The following is a 26,700-nucleotide window of genomic DNA, read 5'->3' as shown; positions in this document are numbered from 1 at the left end:
TACTACAATCAACAGCACAGCCTCCCACTGAGAGACTGACCACCACTGTTACAATGACAATGAGTGACATCTCCCCTGGTTGTGTGGAATGTCCTGGTGTCCTCTCCAAAGTACATCTAGCCAGGGGTGTAGTGAGGAAGGGTGCCTGTGACTGTCCACTCACCCCAATCCTTTGTGCATCTGATGGAAACGATCCATTTCGAACAGGAAGAGATGTATAAAATACAGCTGATGCAAACCCCACATAGCCCCCTCAAGCACCCTATAAGCTTTCATACAGCTACCAAAATAATGGGCCGTTTGGGCTTAAGACAAAAAAAAATGTAAAAATAAAGACGGAAAACAAAACTAGGTTAAGTGCAACCAGATGATTGCGAGTGCGCGTACAGAAACTGTTCCAACAGTGTCCCCTCGATTTGTTATGCTTGGTAAAGAGCTTGGAACATCGTCCTTTGGGGATAAATCTGGCCATGATGGCTGCCACATCACTCTCCTTCCTCTTTGATCCGCTGCTTACTGCGGCGGCCGTCCACATCGAACCCGAAGTCGTTCCAGTCATCACGGGGAGGGAAGGAGATGGTCTGGCGCAGGGTGAAGCGGACGGCGTCGATTACACGCTCGCCCCGCGTCTCGCTCTGGGAGCCCAGGCTGGCGGTGGAGCTGCTGCTGGTGTTTCTCAGGAGCTGGGGGGTGTTGGCAAAGTCGAGGGACTGTCTGTGGTCCAATATTCCTTTCCAGATGGCATGCCTGTACTGCTCGGGGATCTTCAGGCTGATCAGGTCCTGGGAACAAGGTGGAAGGAAGGATGTTGATTATTGACAGATAGGAGCCGGGATATTTTCAATATTCAAGATTGTTTAATGCCATTTCCAGTACACAAGTGTAAAGAAGAACGAAATAACTGTCACTCCGGATCCTATGCAGCACAAAAAAAACACAATAAGATAAAGAACACAATCATAGTAAAAACACAATCAATATAAATACACAAGATAGTTACATACGTGGATAGTAGGTTGATAAAGTGACACTAGGCACAGGAGTGTCTGTGACTGACAGGAACTGATAAAGTAGTGGTGTTTGGGGGTGTGGAGGGGTGGGTTACTGGGTGGAGGTGTTGATCAGTCTTACTACTTGGGGAAAGTAACTGTTTTTAAGTCTGGTGGTCCTGGTGTGGATGCTATGTAGCCTCCTCCCTGATGGGAATGGGACAAACCGGCCACGAGCTGGGCAGGTGGGATTGAGGCCGAGCTGGTCAGGTGCTCCTGTTCCGCACGCTGAGACCAAGCTGGGGACACACTCCATCCACATCCTCTCTCTGGTAATCTGTAGCAAAGGTATGGATGGATGCAAAAAGATTGCCAGATTTCCTGTAGAGATCTTGTCCAAGATCTAAAGACCAGGAAAGTGAGAAATCGAAAAACCACAGAGTTTCCCAAACCATGTTAAACAACTAGTCAAGGGCACACACACCAGTCCTTATTGACAAATCTGCGGTGGAACAGGTGAGGAATTTCACCTCCTTGGGTGTCAACATTTCTGAAGATCTATCCTGGGCCAACATATTGATGCCATTAATATTGAATATTGAATGGCCTAGGTAGAGTGGATGCCCATTTAGAAGAGATGAGGAGTATTTTGTTTTAGCTAGAGGGTGGTGAATCTGTGAAACTCATTGCCACAGATGCCTGTGGAGGAAAAGTATATTTAAAGTGGAGATTGATGAGTTCTTGATCAGTCAGGGCACCAAAGGTTACAGGGAGAAGGCAAGAGAGGGATAATAACTCAGTCAATGTTACAGTGGAGCAGCCTCAATGGGCCAAAAAGCCTAATTCTGCTCCTATGTCTTAACAGGAGTTCCCAACCCAGGGTTCATAGACCCCTTGCTTAATGGTGCTGGTCCATGGCGTAAAAATGGTTGGCAGCCTCTGGTCTAAAACAAAGAAGGCACGATGGTGGCTATATTTCATTAGCAGTTTGAGGAGACTTGGTTTGTCACCAAAGACTCCAGCAAATGTCTACAGATGTACTGTGGAGAGCATTGTAACTGGTTGCAACATTGTCTGGTATGGAGGGGTCTCTGCATGGGATCAGAAAGAGCCGCGGAGAGTTGTAAGCTCAGCCACGGGCATCCGCCTCTCCATCAGCCAGGACACCTTCAAAAGGTGATGCCTCAAAAAGGCGCCATTCGTCATTAAGGAGCCTCCTCACCCAGGACGTGCCCTCTTCCCATTGCTACCATCAGGGAGGAGGTACAGGAGTCTGAAGGCACACTCAATGTTTCAGGAAAGCTTGTTCCTCTCCACCATCGGATTTCTGAATAGACAATGAACCCATGAACACTAACTCAGTTTATTTTTGCACTTTTTGCACCACTTATTAAAGTGATATTTAAAGAATGGATTTCTTATTGTAAGTTATAGTTTTTTAAATTATATATTACAATGTACTGCTGCCTCAGAACAACAAGTTTCACGACATACAACACTGATATTAACCTGATTCAGATTCATTACATTGCCTTCTCAAAGTCAAGGTCCAGACATTGAGGACTTTGGCCTGACCTATAGCTGACACAATGCCAAGCTTATAATGTAGGCAGCTTGAGGAGAAATGGGGAGAACTGGAGGCACAAAGGGCAATGAGAGCTACTCACATCCATGGTAAAATGTTCGATCTGGTAAACATTCATCAGTCCCTGGGTGGTGAAATACTCCAGGCATGACGCACAACCAGCTCTCGTCAGGAAACTGTGAGCAGAGAGGGTAGGATTGGTCAGCAATGCACTCTTCTCCAAGCCTTTAACATCTCTGAATGCTGGCTATAGCTCACTAAAGTCACATACAACCAGCCAATGAAAACAACACGTGACAGAAAACATGCCAAGCGAAAGTCCATGCACGGCAGAAGAAGTAATTTTAAGTCATGAAAGATAATCCCAGGGGCCAGATGGGACATAAACAAGGTCATTACGAGAAGCAGGGTGACTTGTTTTGAAACAGCACAGAACAGGAACAGGGCCTTCAGCCCACAATGTTGTGCTCAACCAAATCAATTAGTAATCAAATGGCAAACTAATCTCTTCTGACTACACAACATCCATATCCTTCCATTTTCCTCACATTCATGTGACTATCTAAACGTCTCTTAAAAGTCTCTGATGTACCACCACCCCAGGCAGCACATTCCAGGCACCCACCACTCTCTGTGTAAAAATAACTTGTCCCTCACATCGGTTTTGAAATTACCCCCTCTCACCTTAAATGCATGCCCTCTGGTGTTAGACATTTCAATCCTGGGAAAAGGATACTGCCTGTCCACTCTATCTATGACTCTCATAATCTTATAAACCTCTGTCAGATTCTCCCCTCACCCTCTGCCACTCCGGAGAAAACAACCCAAGTCTGTCTGACCTCTCGTTACAGCTCATGCCCTCTAAACCAGGCAGCACCCTGATGAACCTCCTCTGCACCCTCTCCAAGACCTCGATATCCTTCCGATAATGGGGTGACCGGAAATATATGCAACTCGAGATGTGGCCAAACTAGAGCTTTATAAAGCTGCAACATAACTTCCTGAGCTTTGAACTCAATGTCTCAATTAATAAAGGGAAGCATGTCAAATGCCTTCTGAACCACCCTACCAACCTGTGTAGTCACTTTCGGGGAGCTCCGAACTTGAATGCCAAGATCGCTCTGCTCATCGACACTGTTAAGCATCTTGCCTTTAACAGTGTACTGTCTCTTTATGTTTGCCTTCCAAGGAGCAACGTTTCAAGCTGAAGGTTCATTCCAGGAGAGTGACACAGAGCAGGAAAGCTGAGCTGTCAGTGAAGCGATGGGGGAGCGGATGTGGGGTCTGGGATTTCACAGGAAGTGTAAGAAGCAGGCTTCACCCTCAGTAGCTAGCCAGAAGAGTAAGTCATTAATCGAATCACCACCTCTGACCTGGAGATGCTGTTGTCAGACGGGTACGGCGGTGGGGGCGTGCAGTGAGAGGTCGATGCCATTGGAGAAGACAACCCCTGCGTTGGGCTCAGACCATTCATTTCCCCGTTCATCTGCATTGGGATGTTCATCATCGGAGCAACTGAAAAGAGAGAAAGGAGACGATGAGAATTATTCCACAACAATGTCACTGAAGTAATCCACCCACACAACCTTCCATACCCACAGGGTAAACCATAGAAACTACAGCACAGAAACAGGCCCTTTGGCCCTTCTTGGCTGTGCCGAACCATTTTCTGCCTAGTCCCACTGACCTGCACACGGACCATATCCGTCCATACACCTCCCATCCATGTATCTGTCCAATTTATTCTTAAATGTTAAAAAAGAACCCGCATTTACCACCTCGTCTGGCAGCTCATTCCATACTCCCACCACTCTGTGTGTGAAGAAGCCCCCCCCAATGTTCCCTTTAAACTTTTCCCCCCTCACCCTTAACCCATGTCCTCTGGTTTTTTTCTCCCCTTGCCTCAGTGGAAAAAGTCTGCTTGCATTCACTCTATCTATACCCATCATAATTTTATATACCTCTATCAAATCTCCCCTCATTCTTCTACGCTCCAGGGAATAAAGTCCTAACCTATTCAACCTTTCTCTGTAACTGAGTTTCTCAAGTCCCGGCAACATCCTTGTAAACCTTCTCTGCACTCTTTCAACCTTATTTATATCCTTCCTGTAATTTGGTGACCAAAACTGAACACAATACTCCAGATTCCGCCTCACCAATGCCTTATACAACCTCATCATAACATTCCAGCTCTTATACTCAATACTTCGATTAATAAAGGCCAATGTACCAAAAGCTCTCTTTACAACCCTATCTACCTGTGACGACACTTTTAGGGAATTTTGTATTTGTATTCCCAGATCCCTCTGTTCCACTGCACTCCTCAGTGCCCTACCATTTACCTTGTATGTTCTACCTTGGTTTGTCCTTCCAACGTGCAATACCTCACACTTGTCAGTATTAAACTCCATCTGCCATTTTTCAGTCCATTTTTCCAGCTGGTCCAAGTCCCTCTGCAGGCTCTGAAAACCTTCCTCACTGTCTACTACACCTCCAATCTTTGTATCATCAGCAAACTTGCTGATCCAATTTACCACATTATCATCCATATCATTGATATAGATGACAAATAACATTGGACCCAGCACTGATCCCTGTGGCACACCACTAGTCACAGAGTAAGGGAGTGTGTTGTACATAAAACAACAGCTGGCTCACTGGAGGTTCGCGTTAATTGCCATCTGACTGTACAAATATACAGCCAACCAAAACAACATTCCTCCAGAGCACAGTGTACCCCTACAACATATATCAGTTACATCACATAAGACAGACACTCCACTGTGGATGGTCCCAAATCCCGGTTGCGAAAGGAAGAGAGTTGGGTATGGGGCTAGCAACCCCATATCGTAAAATCCCATTGCTACAGGAGCAGGCAGAAGGTGTGATATATACAACCAAACGAAACAATGTTCCTCCAGATCACAGTCACCCATAAGACACAGATCACTCACAGCACACAAAACTAAATACGATTATTGATAAGTTAATAAAATATAATTCAAAATGCATGCAGCACAGGTAAACAGTAAACAGCTCACTGTCCTCATGATGAGACTTCAGTGGTGGCAGGGTATTCCTTAGTCTCACAGTCTGAGGGAAGAAACTGTTTCCCAGTCTGACAGTCCTGGTCCTGATGTTCCTGTACCTCCTCCCTGACAGTAGTGGGTCAAGGAGTTTGTGGGATGGGTGGTAGGGGTGCTCAACAATGTTTTCGACTCTTCTGCCGCTACACCCTCGCTAATTATGAGAAATAATGGGGAGGGAGATCCCAGCGATCTTCTCAAAGTGCAAAAAGTTCAAAGCAAATTTATTGTCAAAGTACACATATGTCACCATATACAACCTGAGATTTGTTTCCTTGTGAGCATTCACAGTAAATCAATCATAATCAGTGAAAGACTGCACCCAACAGGATAAGCAACCCATGTACAAAGGACAACAAACTGTGTAAACACAAAGGTAAAAAAATAATAATAAATAAGTAAACAATAAGTATGGAGAACATGAGATGAAGAGTCCTTGAAAGTGAGTCCATAGGTTGTGGGAACAGTTCAGTGCTGGGGTGAGTGAAGTTATCCCCTCTGATTCAGGAGCCTGATGGTTGAGGGGTAATAACTGCTCCAGGTGGTGTGGGTCCTGAGGCTCCTGTACCCCCTTCCTGATGGCAGTAGTGAGAAGAGCGCATGGGGGGCTCTAATGATGGATTTCTTCTTTTAATTTATAATTTTTATGCAATTTCAATATACTCTCCACTACACAGCTCTATACTGCAAGTTTTTCAAAGTTTTATATGTCATGCCGAATCTTTGCAAATTTCTAAGAAAGTAGAGGTGCTGCCGTGCTTTCTTCATAACTGTCCAGGACAAATCCTCTGAAATGATTTTTTAAAGGCATCCGTTAGTCTTGCGAGACCATGGATCTGCGCCTGGAAAGTCTTCACTCTCCAGGGCACAGGCCTGGGCAAGGTTGTATGGAAGACCAGCAGTTGCCCATACTGCACGTCTCCCCTCTCCATGACACCGATGTTGTCCAAGGGAAGGGCATTAGAACCCATACAGCTTGGCACCAGTGTCGTCGCAGAGCAATGTGTGGTTAAGTGTCTTGCTCAAGGACACAACACGTTCCCTCGGCTGGGGCTCAAACTCACGACCTTCAGGTCGCTGGTCCAATGCCCTAAACAACTTGGCCACGTGCCCACACTCTGAAATGATCACACCGAGGAATTTGAAGTTGCTGACCCTCTCCACCTCTGATCCTCTGATGATGGACTGGCTCACGGACCTCTGGTTTCCTCCTCCTGAGGTCAATAATCAGCTCCTTGGTCTTGCTGACATTGAGTGAGAGGTTATGGTTGTGGCACCACTCAGCCAGATTGTCAATCTCCGTCCTGTATGCTGGTTCGTCACCACCTCTGACTTGGCCAATGACAGTGGTGTCCTCAGCAAACTTAAATATGACACTGGAGCTGTGCTTAGCTTCACAGTCATAAGTATAAAGTGAGTAGAGCAGGGGACTAAGCACACAGCCTTGTGAACTGTTGTTGCCAATCCGAACTGACTGGGGTTTGCAAGTGAGGAAATCCAGGATCCAATTGCATCAAGAGGTATTGAGGCCGAGGCGTTGAAGCTTATTGATTAGTTTTGAGGGGATGATCGTACTGAATGTCACGCTGGAGTCCATAAAGAGCATCCCGATCCATGCACCTTTGTTGTCCAGATGTTCCAGGGTTGAGTGAAGAGCCAATGAAATGACATCTGCTGTGGGCCTGTTGTCCGGTAGGCAAACTGGAGCAGATCCAAATTGCTTCTCAGGCAGGAGCTGATATGTTTTATCACAACTTCTCAAAACACTTCATCACTGTGGATGTAAGTGCTGCTGGATGACAGTCATTAAGGCAGGTCACCACACTCTTCTTGGGCACCGGTATAATTGCAGCCTGCTTCAAGCATGTAGGGACCTCAGACCGCCAAAACAAGAGGTTAAAGATCTCAGTGAATACTCCAGCCAGTTGATCAACACAGGTCTTTAGTACTCGGCCAGGTAGCCCATCACGGCCAGATGGTTTCTGTGGGTTCACACTCCTAAAGAATGCTCTCACATCGGCCTCAGAAACTGAACTCACAGGGTCATGGGCGACTGTGGGAGCTCATGAAAGCTGGTCAAAGTGAGCATAAAAGGCACTGAACTCATCTGGAAGCGAAGCCTTGTTGTCACTACGTCACTTGGTTTTGTTTTGTAAGAGGTAATGGCATTCAAGCGCCGCCACTGCTGTCGAGCATCCTTTAAGTTTAATTCAGAATTGCCACTTTGCCTGTGAGATGGCTTTCTGGATATTGTACCTGGACCTTTTGGCAGACCTGAATGCCACTGATCTGGCCCTCAGCAGACTGAGAACATCATGGTTCATCCAGGACTTCTGGTTGAGGATGACTCTGAATTATTTTGTGGGGACACACTCGTCTACGCCTGTTTTTACAATGTTCTGATCGATTTTACTATCCTACTATCCTCTGCTGGTCTTGTGGTCCGATACTTTGGAGATTCCATATCACGCGACAATGCAGGCAGGCAGGGGTTACACTCCTCTGTTCAACCCCAGTGTGTGGTGTGGCTGTACAGGGCACAGACTGAGCTTCCTCAGGCTCTTCCCACTACACTTTAGGTGATGGAAGCAGTCTGAAACACAGGGTCTGTTTCACCACTTACAGGAGACTCAAAACTAGCCTTCACCTCCATCAAGGATGCTTCTGTGAGACTAATGAATACGCTGCTACCCTGCGGTCTCGTCACTAGGACAGTGAACTGTTTACTCTTTATCAGTGCTGCATCCACCCATCTCTTTGACCCATTACCATTAGGAGAGAGGTATAGGAATGTCAGACTCCTTCCCTCAGACTGTGAGACTAATGAATACCCTGCCATCACTGAGGTCTCGTCACTAGGATAGCGAGCTGTTTACTCTTTACCTGTGCTGTGCACCACATGCATTTTGAATTATATTTCATTGATTTATTTGTGGTAATACTCTGCTTTATGTGTTGAGTGTGATATATGTTTTGTGGTGTACGTGGTCCCAAGGAATGATATTTCGCTTGGTTGTATATACGTACCTTGGATGAGAGGGAACTTACAGGCACACATCAAGTGGACAGCTAGAGACTTTTTTCCCAGGGTGGAAATGGCTAATACAAGGGGGCATAATTTTGAGATGATTGGAGGAAAGTAAGGGAGGGATGTCAAAACAGTCAAGTTTATCCAGCCTCTTGTGATAGCACACACCCTCTAATCCAGGCAGCATCCTGCACCCTCGACATCCTTCCTATAGTGGGGTGACCAGAACTATAAGCAATACTCCAGATGTGGCCTAACAAGAGCTGCATAACTTCCTGACTTTTGATGTCAATGCCTCAACTAATAAAGGCGAAGATGCCATATGCCTTGTTAGTCACTCTCAGAATGAGTAGTACACTCATTCTGATTCTGACCCATTAGTAAACATACCCTTGAACAAGAGGACAGCATGTGAGAGAGGAGTTTCTCTCCCTTGTGCCTATCTCCTTTCTAGATGTAGGTAGGAGGAGGCTGGAGAAACCCCTTTGTGGAACTGCTAGGACTTGAGAACCCGAGTAATAGGGCAAGGTTGAGTAGGTTAGGACTCTATTCTCTGGAGCGCAGGAGAATGAGTGGAGATATTATAGAGGTGTGCAGAATTATAAGGGATATACATAGGGTAAATTCAAGCAGGTTGTTTCCAGAGTAACACTCACAAAATGATAGAAGAACTCAACAGTTTATAGGCAGCATCTATGCAAATGAATAAAGTATTGTTTTGGGTTGAGACCCTTCAACAGTTTTTTTTCCACTGAGGTTGGGTGAGACTAGAACTAGAGGTTCTGGGTGAATGGTGAAATATTTAAGGAGAGCCTGCGGGAACTTCACTCTGAGGGTGGTGAGAGTGTGGAACGAGCTGCCAGTGGAAACAGCGGATGTGAGTTCCATTTCAACATTTAAGTGAAGTTTGGATGTACGTGGATGGGACGGGGACGGAACCAGGCAGATTAATAGTTCAGCCAAAGGGCCGGCGTCTGTGTTCTGGTGATCTATCACTTAATGAACAAGATAAGGGCCCACGGTATAACAGGAAAGATGCTAGCATGGACAGAAGATTGGCTACTGACCTATGACTCCAGGGACTAAAGGGATGAGGATGGAACGTCAAGCCCACCAGGAACACTGGGGTATACGCTATGGGAATAAGCTACTTAACCTAGAGATGGAGGACATGGGAACTATCTTCATTTAGAATAGAGATGAGGAGGAATTTCTTTAGCCAGAGGGTGGTGAATCTGTGGAATTCATTGCCATAGCCAGCTGTGGAGGCCAAGTCATTGGGTATATTTAAGACGTTGGTTGATAGGTTCTTAATTAGTAAAGGCATGAAAAGTTATGGGGAGAAGACTGGAGAAATGGGTTGAGGGGGATAATAAATCAGGCATGATGGAATGGCGGAGCAGGCTCAATGGGCTGAGTGGCCTAATTCTGCCTATCTCTTATGGTCTGATTAGAAGTGGTCCTAAATATTGTATTTGCTTATTGATTGTCCAGGCAAACGAGAAGGTTGGCAAATCAGAGGGAAAGACCACGGGAGGCAAAGGTGGGCTCAGTGGTTTTCAGGTGGATTTGGTATAGGTGGATACCTTAAGGTTGTCATAGCCCATAAAAAATGGGTGAGGGGTGGTAGTGGGTACAAGCTCCCACTACCTATTAAATGCTCCCAATGGCATGCGTCTCAAATAGCCTCTGAGAGCCAAGTCCAGTTCCTGGCCTTCACGTGTGGTTTAGCTACTACACCCCTCTGAATTATTTCTACTGAGGAGAAAGAGCAAAGGCGGGTTACTGGCACCTCGGGGAGATGGGCTCAGCAGCCGTGATGGCAGCTCATCTCAAGGAAAGAAAAGTCTGATCTCCGCTGGCTGGTGGCTATACCCAGAGCTGGAATTCCTAAGGCTGACCTACATTGAGTTCAACACTAATTAGCAACTTCTACACTTGTGCCAAACTGTACGTGTCTCTGGATTCATCAGCTGTTTGGAGAGGGGAGCCTGCTACATGGGCAACAGCTTGCTCTCAATACTGTGCTGCCCTGGCTTGTACATAGACAGCTAGGACACAACATCTACCATCAACCCCAGACAAGGGCATTGGTAATGGTTGGCAGGGAGATGGGAGAGATGACATTTGTGCTTGTGTAGGGGAGAGACGAATCTCTCGAGTGAGACTGGTCAAGCCGCGTGGAGATCACTCTTACCCATACTCCCCGGCATGGCTGCCTGCGTGAGAGTGTTGCGCTGAGGGCTGATCAGCTGGCTGACAGACGGCAGCTTGTTCCCGGTGCTGTGCATTTTATTCATCGGCGGGGGCGAAGGCCCAAACGATTGTTGTGACTGCATCGATGGTCTGAAAGAGAAGAGACAGAAGTTCAAGTTCAGCTTCAAGTTTAATTGTTATTCAACCACACACATGAATACCGCCAAATGAAACGGTGTTCCACCGGGGCCAGGGGCCAAGGTGGAAACTGCAGCACCAGCAGCGCAGGGCACGTGTAATCGTGGCAGCAGAAAGTCATACAGTTACAGATAATATATTAAAAAGTCAAGCCCAAGTCCCTGAGCATCATGGTTGGACTGATGCTGCATGGCTGTGGTCCTGGAGTTGAGCCTGCACATCTCAACCTGCACAAGGGCAGCTGCAGATGAACACAAGCAGGCTTGTATTCCACTGGGTGGACAGTGGAGGGCAGTACCAGTGGGAGGGGCAGCCCCACCCAGTACGGAATGCAGCGACACAAGACAGCTCCAACCTCTCCTAACCAGCAGCTGATAAAGTCACAGCTCCCAGGAATGTCAGGCACACATTTACCACCCCAAATGTACAGAGGAACCGCCAGCCCCACACAACGTCACGTGTGATCCACATCTTCCAAATCTGCACTCAAGATTTATCCAATATTTGTTAGAAAGGAGATCCTTGTAAATATAATTCCGCCTAATCCTGATGCTAGGCTTCAACCTGAAATGTTCACCATTTCTCTGCTCCACAGGTTCTGCTTCACCCACTGAGTTCGTCCAACTGCTTGACTTTCTTTCTGGAGACCAGCATCTTGTTTCAATCTTCCAGATCCATAATTCAATGAAGGTGGTGTCACAGGTAGATAGGTCATAAAGAGAGCTTTGGGCACATTGGCTTTCATAAATTAAAGCACTGAGTACAGGAGATGGGATGTTATGTTGAAGTTGTAGAAGACATTGGTGAGCCTTGATCTGGAGTGTTGTGCACAGTTTTGGTCACCTGCCTACAGGAAAGAGTACAGAGAATATTTACAATGATATTGCTGGGTCTGGAGGATTTTACTCCATGGAGCATAGGAAACTGAGGGGAAAGTTGATAGAGTGTAGAAAATTATGAGGGGTAGAGATAGGGTAAATGCAAGCAGGCTTTTCCCATTGAAATTGGGTGAGACTACAACTAGAGGTCATGGGTTAAGGGGGAAAGGTGAAAAGATTAAGGGGATCCTGAGGGGGAACTTCTCTCAGAGATTGGCGAGAGTGTGGTAATGGAGGATGAGGGCTTCCATTACGTTTTGGATCAGTTGGGATAGGCACATGGATGGGAGGGGTATGAAGGACTCTGGTCTGGATGCAGGTTGATGGGATTAGGCAGAATAATGCTTGCTTCTGTGCTGTAGTGTTCCATGACTGCACAACTCATCGAACTGTCAGTGCAACGGGATGATTTCATTTCCCTCCACAAACGCCACATTAATCCAGAGCACGAGATCCTGCCTGTTGTGCCTCAGCTGGAAGTTGCAAGGCCCAGGTGCCTGCTCCGAGATCTGGAATGTACCTGGAGTCGGCATGTCTTCGGATTGGTGGGGGTGTGTGTGTGTGTGTGTGTGTGTGTGTATCAGTGTGTCTGTGTGCGCGTGCGTGTGTCAGTGTATCAGTGTGTGTGTGTGTGTGTGTATGTATGTGTGTATGTGTGTGTGTGTGTGTATGTATGTATGTGTGTGGGAGGGAGGAAAGGGGCTTGCTTTGCTGTTGCTTCGTTGCTTGTTGAGTCCTGATGAAGGCTCTCGTCCTGAAACATTGACTGTTTGTTTCCCTCCATAGACGCTGCCTGACCTGCTGAGTTCCTCCAGCATTTTGTGTGTGTTGCTCTGGATATACAGCATCTGGAGAATCTCCTGTGTTTTTGTTTAGCTGCTGCTGTTGTTTGTGTTGTTGTGTTGAACACTGTGGACATGCTGTGTTGTTTGTGTTGTTGTGTTGAACACTGCGGACATGCTGTGTTGTTTGTGTTGTTGTGTTGAACACTGCGGACATGCTGTGTTGTTTGTGTTGTTGTGTTGAACACTGCGGACATGCTGTGTTGTTTGTGTTGTGTTGAACACTGCGGACATGCTGTGTTGTTTGTGTTGTTGTGTTGAACACTGCGGACATGCTGTGTTGTTTGTGTTGTTGTGTTGAACACTGCGGACATGCTGTGTTGTTTGTGTTGTGTTGAACACTGCGGACATGCTGTGTTGTTTGTGTTGTTGTGTTGAACACTGCGGACATGCTGTGTTGTTTGTGTTGTTGTGTTGAACACTGCGGACATGCTGTGTTGTTTGTGTTGTTGTGTTGAACACTGCGGACATGCTGTGTTGTTTGTGTTGTTGTGTTGAACACTGCGGACATGCTGTGTTGTTTGTGTTGTTGTGTTGAACACTGCGGACATGCTGTGTTGTTTGTGTTGTGTTGAACACTGCGGACATGCTGTGTTGTTTGTGTTGTTGTGTTGAACACTGCGGACATGCTGTGTTGTTTGTGTTGTGTTGAACACTGCGGACATGCTGTGTTGTTTGTGTTGTGTTGAACACTGCGGACATGCTGTGTTGTTTGTGTTGTGTTGAACACTGCGGACATGCTGTGTTGTTTGTGTTGTTGTGTTGAACACTGCGGACATGCTGTGTTGTTTGTGTTGTGTTGAACACTGCGGACATGCTGTGTTGTTTGTGTTGTGTTGAACACTGCGGACATGCTGTGTTGTTTGTGTTGTGTTGAACACTGCGGACATGCTGTGTTGTTTGTGTTGTTGTGTTGAACACTGCGGACATGCTGTGTTGTTTGTGTTGTTGTGTTGAACACTGCGGACATGCTGTGTTGTTTGTGTTGTGTTGAACACTGCGGACATGCTGTGTTGTTTGTGTTGTGTTGAACACTGCGGACATGCTGTGTTGTTTGTGTTGTTGTGTTGAACACTGCGGACATGCTGTGTTGTTTGTGTTGTGTTGAACACTGCGGACATGCTGTGTTGTTTGTGTTGTTGTGTTGAACACTGCGGACATGCTGTGTTGTTTGTGTTGTGTTGAACACTGCGGACATGCTGTGTTTGTGTTGTTGTGTTGAACACTGCGGACATGCTGTGTTGTTTGTGTTGTTGTGTTGAACACTGCGGACATGCTGTGTTGTTTGTGTTGTGTTGAACACTGCGGACATGCTGTGTTGTTGTGTTGAACACTGCGGACATGCTGTGTTGTTTGTGTTGTTGTGTTGAACACTGCGGACATGCTGTGTTGTTTGTGTTGTTGTGTTGAACACTGCGGACATGCTGTGTTGTTTGTGTTGTGTTGAACACTGCGGACATGCTGTGTTGTTTGTGTTGTTGTGTTGAACACTGCGGACATGCTGTGTTGTTTGTGTTGTGTTGAACACTGCGGACATGCTGTGTTGTTTGTGTTGTTGTGTTGAACACTGCGGACATGCTGTGTTGTTTGTGTTGTGTTGAACACTGCGGACATGCTGTGTTGTTTGTGTTGTGTTGAACACTGCGGACATGCTGTGTTGTTTGTGTTGTTGTGTTGAACACTGCGGACATGCTGTGTTGTTTGTGTTGTTGTGTTGAACACTGCGGACATGCTGTGTTGTTTGTGTTGTGTTGAACACTGCGGACATGCTGTGTTGTTTGTGTTGTTGTGTTGAACACTGCGGACATGCTGTGTTGTTTGTGTTGTGTTGAACACTGCGGACATGCTGTGTTGTTTGTGTTGTGTTGAACACTGCGGACATGCTGTGTTGTTTGTGTTGTTGTGTTGAACACTGCGGACATGCTGTGTTGTTTGTGTTGTGTTGAACACTGCGGACATGCTGTGTTTGTGTTGTTGTGTTGAACACTGCGGACATGCTGTGTTGTTTGTGTTGTTGTGTTGAACACTGCGGACATGCTGTGCTGTTTGTGTTGTGTTGAACACTGCGGACATGCTGTGTTGTTGTGTTGAACACTGCGGACATGCTGTGTTGTTTGTGTTGTTGTGTTGAACACTGCGGACATGCTGTGTTGTTTGTGTTGTGTTGAACACTGCGGACATGCTGTGTTGTTTGTGTTGTGTTGAACACTGCGGACATGCTGTGTTGTTTGTGTTGTTGTGTTGAACACTGCGGACATGCTGTGTTGTTTGTGTTGTGTTGAACACTGCGGACATGCTGTGTTGTTTGTGTTGTTGTGTTGAACACTGCGGACATGCTGTGTTGTTTGTGTTGTGTTGAACACTGCGGACATGCTGTGTTGTTTGTGTTGTGTTGAACACTGCGGACATGCTGTGTTGTTTGTGTTGTTGTGTTGAACACTGCGGACATGCTGTGTTGTTTGTGTTGTTGTGTTGAACACTGCGGACATGCTGTGTTGTTTGTGTTGTGTTGAACACTGCGGACATGCTGTGTTGTTTGTGTTGTTGTGTTGAACACTGCGGACATGCTGTGTTGTTTGTGTTGTGTTGAACACTGCGGACATGCTGTGTTGTTTGTGTTGTTGTGTTGAACACTGCGGACATGCTGTGTTGTTTGTGTTGTGTTGAACACTGCGGACATGCTGTGTTGTTTGTGTTGTGTTGAACACTGCGGACATGCTGTGTTGTTTGTGTTGTTGTGTTGAACACTGCGGACATGCTGTGTTGTTTGTGTTGTTGTGTTGAACACTGCGGACATGCTGTGTTGTTTGTGTTGTGTTGAACACTGCGGACATGCTGTGTTGTTTGTGTTGTTGTGTTGAACACTGCGGACATGCTGTGTTGTTTGTGTTGTGTTGAACACTGCGGACATGCTGTGTTGTTGTGTTGAACACTGCGGACATGCTGTGTTGTTTGTGTTGTGTTGAACACTGCGGACATGCTGTGTTGTTTGTGTTGTGTTGAACACTGCGGACATGCTGTGTTGTTTGTGTTGTTGTGTTGAACACTGCGGACATGCTGTGTTGTTTGTGTTGTGTTGAACACTGCGGACATGCTGTGTTGTTTGTGTTGTTGTGTTGAACACTGCGGACATGCTGTGTTGTTTGTGTTGTTGTGTTGAACACTGCGGACATGCTGTGTTGTTTGTGTTGTGTTGAACACTGCGGACATGCTGTGTTGGTTCTGGAATGTGCCGCCACACTTGGGCGCTGCTCTAAGCACATCCTTGGACGAGTTGCTTGCTAGCGCAAACAATGCACTCACTGTGTGCTTCAATGCACATGTGATAAATAAATCTGTATAAACAGTAAACGTGGTTGTTTTAACAGATTGGCTCGTGTTGGAGGAATTGTCAATAATGTTTAGTGCTCCTCAGAAACATTTAGAGATGAAAACCTAGTGCAGCATTTTGGAAACATGATCTATAAGAGGTTTGGGCAGTTCAGCTGTATCTGGTGGTGGTTACACAGGGTAACCAGATGCTGAGGCTTTATAAGACATTGGTCAGACCACACTTAGACCATAAAACATAGGAGCAGAATTAGGCCGTTCAGCCCATCGAGTCTGTTCCACCATTTCATCATGGCTGATCCCGGATCCCACTCAACCCCATTCACCTGCCTTCTCACCATATCCCTTGATGCCCTGACCAATCAAGAAACTATCAATTTTCACATTAAATATATCCACGGACTTGGCCTCCACCACAGTCTGTAGCAGAGCATTCCACAGATTCACTACTGTTTGGCTAAAAACATTCCCCCTCAGCTCTGTTCTAAAGAGTCGCCCCTCAATTTTGAGGCTGTGCCCTCTAGTTCTGGATACCCCCACCATAGGAAACATCCTCTCCACATCCACCCTATCTAGTCCTTTCAACTTTCAGAATGCTTCAATGAGAACCCCCCGTATTCTTCTAAATTCCAGTGAGTACAGACTCAAAGCTGCCAAACCCTCCTCATATGTTAACCCCTTCATTCTTGGAATCATCCTCGTGAACCTTCTTTGGCATCCTTTCTGAGATACGGGGCCCAAAACTGTTGACAATACTCCAAGTGCGGCCTGACTAGTATCTTATAAAGCTTCAGCATTATCTCCTTGCTTTTATATTCTATTCCCCTTGAAATAAATGCCAACATTGCATTTGCCTTCTTTACCACAGACTCAACTGGTAAATTAACCTTCTAAGAGTCTTACACAAGGACTCCAAAGTCCCTCTGTACCACTGATGCCTGAACCTTCTCTCTATTTGGATAACAGTCTGCACTATTGTTCCTTTTACCAAAATGCATTATCATACATTTCCCAACACTGTATTCCATCTGACACTTTTTTGCTCATTTTTCCAATTTGTCTAAGTCCTGCTGCAATCGCATTGCTTCCTCAGCACTACCTACCCCTCCACCTATTTTCATATTATCCACAAACTTTGTCACAAAGCCATCAATTCCATGATCCAAACCATTGACAAACAATGTGAAAGTAGTGGTCCCAATATTGACCCCTGAGGAACACCTCTCTTCACTGGCAGCCAACCAGAAAAGGCTCCCTTTATTCCCACTCACTGCTTCCTGCCTGTCAGCCACTCCTCTATCCATGCCAGTGTATTTCCTGTAACACCATAGGATTTTACCTTGTTAAGCAGTCTCATCAAATGCCTTATGAAAATCTAAGTAAATGACACCCACTACCTCTCCTTTGTCCACCCTGCTTGTTAATTCCTCGAAGAACTCTAACTGAGTTATCAGGCAAGATTTCCCTTATCTTATCTTTAGTCTCCAAGTTCCCTGAAAACTCATCCTTAATAGTAGACTCCAACACCTTCCCAGCCACTGAGGTTAAGGTAACTGGCCTATAATTTCCCCTCTTTTGCATTCCTCCTTTCTTAATGAGTGGAATGACATTTGCAGTCTTCCTCTGGGACATGCCAGAATCAAGTGAGTCTTGAAAGATCATGACCAATGTATCCGTTATCTCTTCAACAACCTTCATCAGGACTCAGGGATGTAGTCCATCTGGTCCAGGTGACTTATCCACTTTAAGACCTTTGAGTTTGCCTAGCACTTTCTCCTTCATAATAGCAATGTCACTCACTCCTTCTCCCTGACACTCACGGACCTCTGGCACACTGCTAATGTCTTCCACAGTGAAGACAGATGCAAAGTACCCATTAAGTTCATCTGCCATTTCTTTGTCCCTCATTACTACCTCACCAGCATCACTTTCCAGTGGTCCAATATTAACTCTCACCTCCCTTTTACTCTTTATATAATTGAAAAAAACCTTTTAGTATCCTGCTTTATATTATTGGTTAGTTTGCCCTCACATTTCATCTTTTCCCTTCGTATAGCTTTTATAGTTGCCTTTTGTTGGATTTTAAAAGCTTCCCAATCATCCAATTTCCCACTCACTTTTGCTACATTATATGGCCTTTCCTTGGCTTTTATGCAGTCTTTAACTTCCCTTGTCAGCCATTTCACTGGTTGCCTTCCCCTGCCATTTGAGAACAACTTCTGTGGGACATATCTATCTTGTGCCTTGTGAACTATTCCCAGAAACTTCAGCCACCTCTGCTTTGCCATCATCTCCGTCAGTATCCCCCTCCAATCCACCTGGGCAAGCTCCTCTCTCATGCCCCTGTAATTCCCTTTATTCCATTGTGATACTGATACATGTGAGTTATGCTTCTCCCTCTCAAATTGCAGTATGAATTCAATCATATTATGATCACTGCCTCCTAAGGGTTCCTTTACATTAAGCTCCTTCAATGGATCTGGGTTATTACATAGCACCCAATCTAATATAGCCTTTTTCCAAGTAGACTCAAGCACAAGCTGTTCTAAAAAGCCATCTCGCAGACATTCAACAAATTCCTTCTCTTGCAATCCTACATCAACCTGATTGTCCCAATCCCCTTACATATTGAAGTCCCCCATTAGAGTTATGTGATTATCCTTATGTGATTATTACATGCCTTTTCCAGCTCCTTTGCAATCTCAGCCCCACATCCTGGCTACTATTTGGAGGCCTATATATGATTCCTATAATGTTATTTTTTACCGTTGCAGTTTCTTAACTCCACCCACAAAGATTCAACAGATCTGTCAAGTCAAGTGCTTTTTATTGTCATTTCGACCATAAGCTGCTGGTACAGTACACAGTAAAAACGAAACAACGTTCCTCCAGGACCATGGTGCTATATGAAACAACACAAAACTACACTAGACTATGTGAGACAACACAAGGCTACACTAGACTATGTAAGACAACACAAAAACTACACTAGACTACAGACCTACATAAAGTGCACAAAACAGTGCAGGGCAGTACAATAATTAATAAACAAGACAATAGGCACAGTAGAGGACAAATTACAATATAATAATAAATGATGTCGATGTCAGTCTAGTCTCTGGGTATTAAGGAGTCTGATGGCTTGGGGGAAGAAACTGTTGCACAGTCTGGTCCTGAGAGCCCGAATGCTTTGGTACCTTTTGCCAGATGGCAGGAGGGAGAAGAGTTTGTATGAGGGGTGCGTGGGGTCCTTCATAATGCTGTTTGCTTTGCGGGTGCAGCGTGTGGTGTAAATGTCTGTAATAGCGGGAAGAGAGACCCTGATGATCTTCTCAGCTGACCTCACTATCTGCTGCAGGGTCTTGCGATCCGAGATGGTGCAATTCCTGAACCAGGCCATGATGCAGCTGCTCAGGATGCTCGCAATACAACCTCTGTAGAATGTGGTGAGGATGGGGGGTGGGAGATGGACTTTTCTCAGCCCTCGCAGAAAGTAGAGACGCTGCTATCCTTTTTGGCTATGGAGCTGGTGTTGAGGGACCAGGTGAGGTTCTCTGCCAGGTGAACACCAAGAAATTTGGTGCTGTTACTGCTCTCTACGGAGGAGCCGTCAATGTTCAGCACAGAGTGGTTGCTCTCCTGAAGTTAACAACCATCTCTTTTGTTTTGTTCACATTCAGAGACAGGTTGTTGGCTCTGCACCAGTCCGTTGGCCGCTGCACCTCCTCTCTGTATGCTGACTCGTAGTTCTTCCCTTGTTAGCCATGGTTGTCTAGCCCTGCCATTTGAGAACTTTTTCTGTGGGACATATCTATCCTGCGACTTGTGAACTATTCCCAGAAACTTCAGCCATCTCTGCTCTGCCATCATCCCCATAGTATTCTCCTCTAATTCACCTGAGCAAGCTCCTCTCTCACCCTTCTGTAATTCCCTTTATTCCATTGCAATACTGATACATATGACTTGTGCCTCTCCCTTTCAAATTGTAGTATAAATTCAATCATATTATGATCACTGCCTCCTAAGAGTTCCTTTACGTTAAGCTCCCTAATAAGATCTGGATTATTACACAACACCCAGTCTATGACAGCCTTTTCCCAAGTAGACTTAAGCACAAGCTGCTCTAAAAATTTGTAGGCATTCAGCAAATTCCCTCTCTTGTGATCCAACACCAACCTGATTTTCCCAATCCCCTTACACATTGAAGTCCTTCATTACAATTGTGTCATTACGCTTATTACACGCTATTTCCAGCTCCCTTTTCAATTTCAACCCCACATCTTGGCTGTTATTTGGAGGTCTATATATGATTCCCATAATGGTTTTTGCACCCTTACAGTTTCTTAACTCCACCCACAAAGATTCAACATTCTCTGACCCTATGTCACCGCTTTCTAAAGACATAATTCCATCTCTTGTCATATTGTGAGCAATTTTGGGCCTTTCATCTCAGAAAAGATGTGCTGACATTGGAGAGGGCTCAGGGGAAGTTCACAAATTTTTTTTCTGGGAGGGAATGGGTTAATGCATGAGGAGCATTTGATGGTGCTGGACTTCGGAAGTCTGAAATGTGGGGGGGGGATCTCTTTGAAACCTCTTGAATATTGAAAGGCCTCGATAGAGTGGATGTTGAGAAAATCTTTCCTATAGTAGAGGAGTCTAGGACTAGAGGGCACAGCCTCAGAATAGAGGGACGTCCATTTAGATCAGAGGTAAGGAAGAATTTCTTTAGCCAGAGGGCGATGAATCTGTGAAATGCATTCCCACAAATGGCTGTGGAGGTCAGGTCATTGAATATATTTAAAGCAGAAGTTGATAGTTCTTGATTAGTCAGGGTATCAAAGGGTATACAGAGAGAGGGCAGGAGAATGGGGTTGAGAGGGATAATAAATCAGCCATGATGGAATGGGGAAACAGACTTGATGGGCCGAATGTACGAATTCTGCTCCTATGTCTTATAGTCTAAAAGCACAATAAATTATAAAATAAATATATAGTACAATAAAATGACTAATGAGGAAAATACTAGGTGGGCAGGAGGCTGGATAGCTATACATAATGTTAATCATTCTCCACTCTAAGTTTCAATCTATTGATAAGGGACTTTGGGCTTCTCCATCTCACAACTGCAGGACAGTCACTTCTCCAGCCACGTCCTCCACAGGACTCGGTCAGCCCAGACCCAGGAGCCTATAAGGAGTAGAAGATGTTGGGGAAGTCCAGAACAAGGGGTCACAGTTTGAGGATAAAGGGGAAGCCTTTTAGGACCGAGATTAGGAAAAACTTCTTCACTCAGAGAGTGCTGAATCTGTGGAATTCTCTGCCACAGGAAACAGTTGAGGCCAGCTCATTGGCTATATTTAAGAGGGAGTTAGATATGGCCCTTGTGGCTACGGGGGTCAGGGGGTATGGAGGGAAGGCTGGGGCGGGGTTCTGAGTTGGATGATCAGCCATGATCATAATAAATGGCGGTGCAGGCTCGAAGGGCCGAATGGCCTACTCCTGCACCTATTTTCTATGTTTCTATGCTGCCATCTCTGATGCCTTGTCATGGGCTCCGTTCTACTTTCAGGCCAGGGGAGTGGAGCCAGACCTGACTGATAGATCTCCTGCTGGAACTCTGTCTGTGTCAGCCTGCTAGGGTGGGGGAGTGGGGTATCTGCTGTCCAATGCACTATTTCCCTTAATAGTTATAACTTGAATTTTGAGGGTTTTTAAAAAAAATTTAATTTCTCGCTCCTTCTCTCTGAGCTCATGCTGAGAATCCATATTTCTGACAAAAAACACCCTTTGTATCAACTCTTTTTAAGCAATGCTACACCTCAAATTAAAATGACAATGGATTTGAAATATGAAAAAACACAGGACTCACTGACTGCTGAGTACCACACCATTGTCTGGCTGGGCTCCCACAGGACGAGCTGCTTCTGTCCACAGGTTGATGAAATGCTTAAGGTGATCCTGAGGGAGAACTTTTTCATTTAGAGGGTGGTGGGAGTGCGGAACGAGCTGCCAGTGGATGTGGGTTTGACGGCAACATTGAAGAGAAGTTTGGTGACTCCATGGATGGGAGGGGTGTGAAGGACTTTGGTCGCGGTGCAGGTCAATGGCCGTAGGACGAGTAACAGTCCAGCACAGACTGCTCCAGCTGCAAAGCCTGTTTTTACTCAGCTCGTAAACTTCTCAAGGTTCCAGAACACATTCTACACAATCAGTAAAACTCACCAACGCCTCTCACATCCCGAGGAGACTGAAGAGAGCCGGGCTCTGAACGTCTATACTCATGTCACTGTACAGATGGGCAGTAGAGAACATCCTCACAAGCTGCGTCACCACAGGGTACGGACACGGCACTGCGGTGGGCAGGGCCCACAACAGGTAGTAAAAACTGCCCAATGCATCAGCACCAGCCTACCCACTATCTAGGACACATATAGAGAAAGGTGTCGGAAAAGGGACAGTAACATCATGAAGGATCCTACCCACCCTGTTCATGGATGGTTTGTCTCACTCCCATCAAGGAGGATGCTATGTAGCATTCACACCAGGACCACCAGACTCAAAAGCAGTTATTTTCCCTAATCAGTAAGACTGATCCACACCTCCACCCACTAACCCACTCCTCCACACCCCAACCACCACTACTTTATCATTTCCTGTCAGAGTCACCCCATGTACAGACACTCCTGTCTCTTTATGGACATACAAACAATCTATGTATAAGATATCTTATGTATTTAGAGTATATTTAAGTGATACCCTTGGGTGTCTCTAGAGCTGTGGCTCTTTAGTCCCTCAGCGAATAGCTACTGGCCTCAGCAGTGAGAAAACCTCCTTTCTCAGGCTGTTATCGTCTAGGGTTGATAGGACTTGGGTCCCACCAAAACCATGAAGTTGGTGGAGCCAGACCTGACTGATAGATCTCCTGCTGGAACTCTCTCTGTGTCAGCCTGCTAGCGTGGGGGGAGTGCGGTATCTGCTATCCAATACACTATTTCTCTTAATAGTTATAACTTGAATTTTGAGGTTTTTTAAAAAAAAGTTCTGGCTCTTTCTCTCTGAGCTCATGCTGAGAATCCATATTTCTGACAAATATTTCAACCACCCAAACCCCGATCTGTGTGAATCCTGTATAAATAGCCGCATGCAATTAGCCGTCAGCAAGAAATAACAGATCGTACACCGTATACAATTATAAAGAAAGTATATTTACAAATTTCAGCTTTATTGAACCGTTAGTAGGAAAAAGAAAAGGAAGAAAATTAAAAGGGCTCATTACAGTTAACCCAGTCCAAATGTACACGTAAATTGGAGGTCATCTTGAAGGCCACTGTCTGCCTTGAACAAACGGGCTCCCCCGTGGGCGTCCTGGTCCTTCTTCATTCATCTGCACAAAGCAGCTCGTGCAACAGGGCCGGCAACCTCAGCCACTCTCCCTTCTGTGTTCTCTGAGCTCCCACAAAAAAGAACTCGACCCCCACCAGTGTCTGTCACAAAAACCTCTCCGCCCAGCGTTCTCTGGAACCTTTGCCCAATTCCACCATCCTGATGGGCTGACGCAACATTTCCAAGTTGAACAACACAGCCCTTTATCTTTAGATCAACCCTGAACATGCTAAAGGCAGAACAGACTGCTCTTACAGAACTGCTAACATGAAATACTTGCAGCATAGCGGTAAAAATCTTAACCAGGGTGTTACATACACAACAAACACAAAATGCTGGAGGAACTCAGCTGGTCAGGCAGCATCGATGGAAATGAACAAACAGTCAAAGTTTCCGGTGGAGACTCGACAGTTCACTTATTACCCTTGATGCTGCCTGACCTGCTGGGTTCCTCTGGGTTTGCAGCACCCGCAGAATTTCTCATATTTATGTGTGATTGTGTTTTTTATTATTACTGTGTTCTTTATCTTATTGTACCTTTTTGTGCAGCAACAGATCTGTAGTAACAATAATTTTGTTCTCCTTTACACTTGTGTACCGGAAATGACATCAAACAATCTTAGATCTTGATTCCATGCTCTTTGGGACTCTGAGGTCACCAGAGCCAAGAAACACTCCACATAGACTCTAGTGAACTGATTTATTTGAAGTATCAAGAACAGTTTTCCGTGGTATACGAAAGTGGCAACAATGATACTGCAGAGACACACACTCCTTCTCTCAGTAACACACGTGACCCACAGCAACAGCACCATTCCACACTGGGCTCAGCCAAGAAAGGGGATTCCACAATAAAACAGAGAATGCTGGTGTAGTCAGCAGCTCAAGCAGCATCTGGGAAGAGAGAAAGAGTCTCTGTTTCAGGTCGATGACTTTTGTTAGAATGAGAACATTAATCCTGTCTTTCTCGCTGCACAGATGCTGCCTGCGGTGGTGAGATGGTGCCTATGGTGTACCATGGAGAGCATTCAAACTGGTTGTATCACTGTCTGGTATGGAGGGACCACTGCACAGGATTGAAAAAAGCTGCAGAAGGTTGTAAACTCAGCCAGCTCCATCACCGGCACCAGACTCCCCAGCATCAAGGACATCTTCAAACGTCGGCATCCATCATTAAGGAGCCCATCACCTAGGACATGCTACTGTCAGCCAGATGGTGCAAGAGCCTGAAGACACACATTTAACATTTTAGCATAGCTTGTTCCCCACCACCACCAGCTTTCTAAACGGACAATGAACTCACATACACCTCCTCACTATTTTTTTTCTCTCTTTTTGCACTACTAATTTATTTTAAGTTTTTAATATATTCATTTCTTATGTAATTTAACATTATTTATTGCAATGTACTGCTGCTGCAAAGCAACAAATTTCATGACATACGCCGGTGATATTAAACCTGATTCTGAGCATTCCAGCATACCCCGTTTTTATTTCAGATTTCCAGCATCTGCAGTGTTTTGCTTTCCTTACGCCAACTCCAAAGAGAAACTCTGAGCAATGAGAGACAAAGACATGTGGCTACTCTGATTTACAATATGGATCAATGTTCTGGAACGCCACCATGGGCAGCCCTGAGCCCAGCTGTGAGAGGAGGAGGTTTGGGCATGGCGCCAGCAACTCATAGACCCAGAGCTACAGAAACACCAACGGAAGCTCCGAAGACCCATCCCTGGGAAAGGAAGGAGCTTTGCCTAGAAGATGTAGAATTGGGCTACAAACACCCGGGCATGAAAGACTGACCCAGAACAGAGGGCTCTGGCAAATTGCTGTCAGCGGCCTATGCCCCATAGGGTGACGGGCTTAAGAGGATGAAGATGTTCCCGTTAATTCCATGGGTTGAAGCATCCATGGCTGGAGGGGGGTGTGACAGCCCAGGATAAGATCGAGGGGAAAACTGCCCTGCACCATTGCTTTGCTCCACAGGAGGGAGCTACAGACTAGACTGGGGCCCTGGGATAACATAAAACAGCCCATTGCAGTAACTGGGCCTTCGGTTAAACAAGGCAGCCATTTATTTGGGATGACTCTTAAAGAACAAAAGCTAGTCGAGAAAATAGCCAGGTTTCTTTTGTTTATTTGTATCACCATTAATTGGGGCAGCCACTTAACTGGGCCAAAATGTACTGATCCTGGGGTGTGTGAATTAACCAGAATCCACTGTAATTCCATGTGGCTCTGCGTTTGATATGTTAAGTACAAAACACTCGGCATTCAGGAGCCGGCCACGCCTCTACTAGTTTATTTATTTCCAGATACAATGCAGAACAGGCTCTTCCGGCCCAACAAGCTACACGGCCCTGCAAACCACCGATTTAACCCTGGCCTAATCACATGAGAATCGACAACCACCAGTTAACCTACTAACCCGGACATCTTAGGACGGTGGGAGGAAACTGGAGCACCCCGGAGCACCCGGAGGAAATCGGAGCACCCAGAGGAAATCGGAGCACCCGGAGGAAACCGAAACACCCGGGGGAAATCGGAGCACCCGGGGGAAAGCGGAGCACCCGGGGGAAAGCGGAGCACCCGGGGGAAATCGGAACACCCAGGGGAAATCGGAACAACTGGGGGAAGCCCAAGAACTCAAGGGAAGGACGCACAACCTGCTTACAGAGTATGCTGGTATTGAACTCTGAGCTGCGACAGCTCAAGCTGTAACAGTGCCGTACCAACTGCTACACTACTGTGGCGCCTGGAGCACAGTGATTTTGGGCATGATAGCACTGAGCATTGGAGTGTGAGAAATCAACAGCCAAGTGCCATCCTATTGTTCTACATAAGACATGAACTGATACACTGGGATCATCACTCCAAAAAGCACCAGAAATCAAAAACATCTCTGCAATAAAATTAGAATTACTGCCACAAGGCAGGCTCTTGGCACTTAGGTCAAATTGTGATGGAACAAAGACTGCCAGGTAACCACAGTCCAGACGGACCATTGCCCATCCACTCACATTCATTATGTTAATCCCCTCTCTGAGGACCATTTACAGTGGCTAATTCACCCACCAAACTCCACACATTAGGAATGAGGGGGAAAATCCGAGCAGACAAGGGAACCTGTGAGGACACAGAAAGAAAGTACAAGCACAACTACACACAATACTCCAAGAGCA

General features: G+C 45.8%; 1 protein-coding gene across 1 annotated transcript in view; it reads right to left on the bottom strand.

The window, feature by feature from the left end:
* Positions 1–78: 78 nt before the first annotated feature.
* tp63 (tumor protein p63) overlaps positions 79–26,700 on the bottom strand; it is a 164,851-nt gene continuing 138,229 nt past the window's right edge. Inside the window, exons 9-12 of the mRNA XM_072254860.1 lie at positions 10,886–11,034; positions 3,948–4,089; positions 2,657–2,750; positions 79–782 (exon numbers count right to left, since the gene is read on the bottom strand). Of these exons, the coding sequence (XP_072110961.1) occupies positions 486–782; positions 2,657–2,750; positions 3,948–4,089; positions 10,886–11,034 (682 nt within the window). The 3' untranslated portion in view covers positions 79–485. The remainder of the gene's footprint in view (positions 783–2,656; positions 2,751–3,947; positions 4,090–10,885; positions 11,035–26,700) is intronic.

The sequence above is a fragment of the Mobula birostris genome, chromosome 4 (assembly GCF_030028105.1).
Source record: "Mobula birostris isolate sMobBir1 chromosome 4, sMobBir1.hap1, whole genome shotgun sequence".
Lineage (NCBI taxonomy): Eukaryota > Metazoa > Chordata > Chondrichthyes > Myliobatiformes > Myliobatidae > Mobula > Mobula birostris.
The sequence above is the reverse complement of the archived record's forward strand: the minus strand, read 5'-3'. Positions and strand labels throughout refer to the sequence as shown.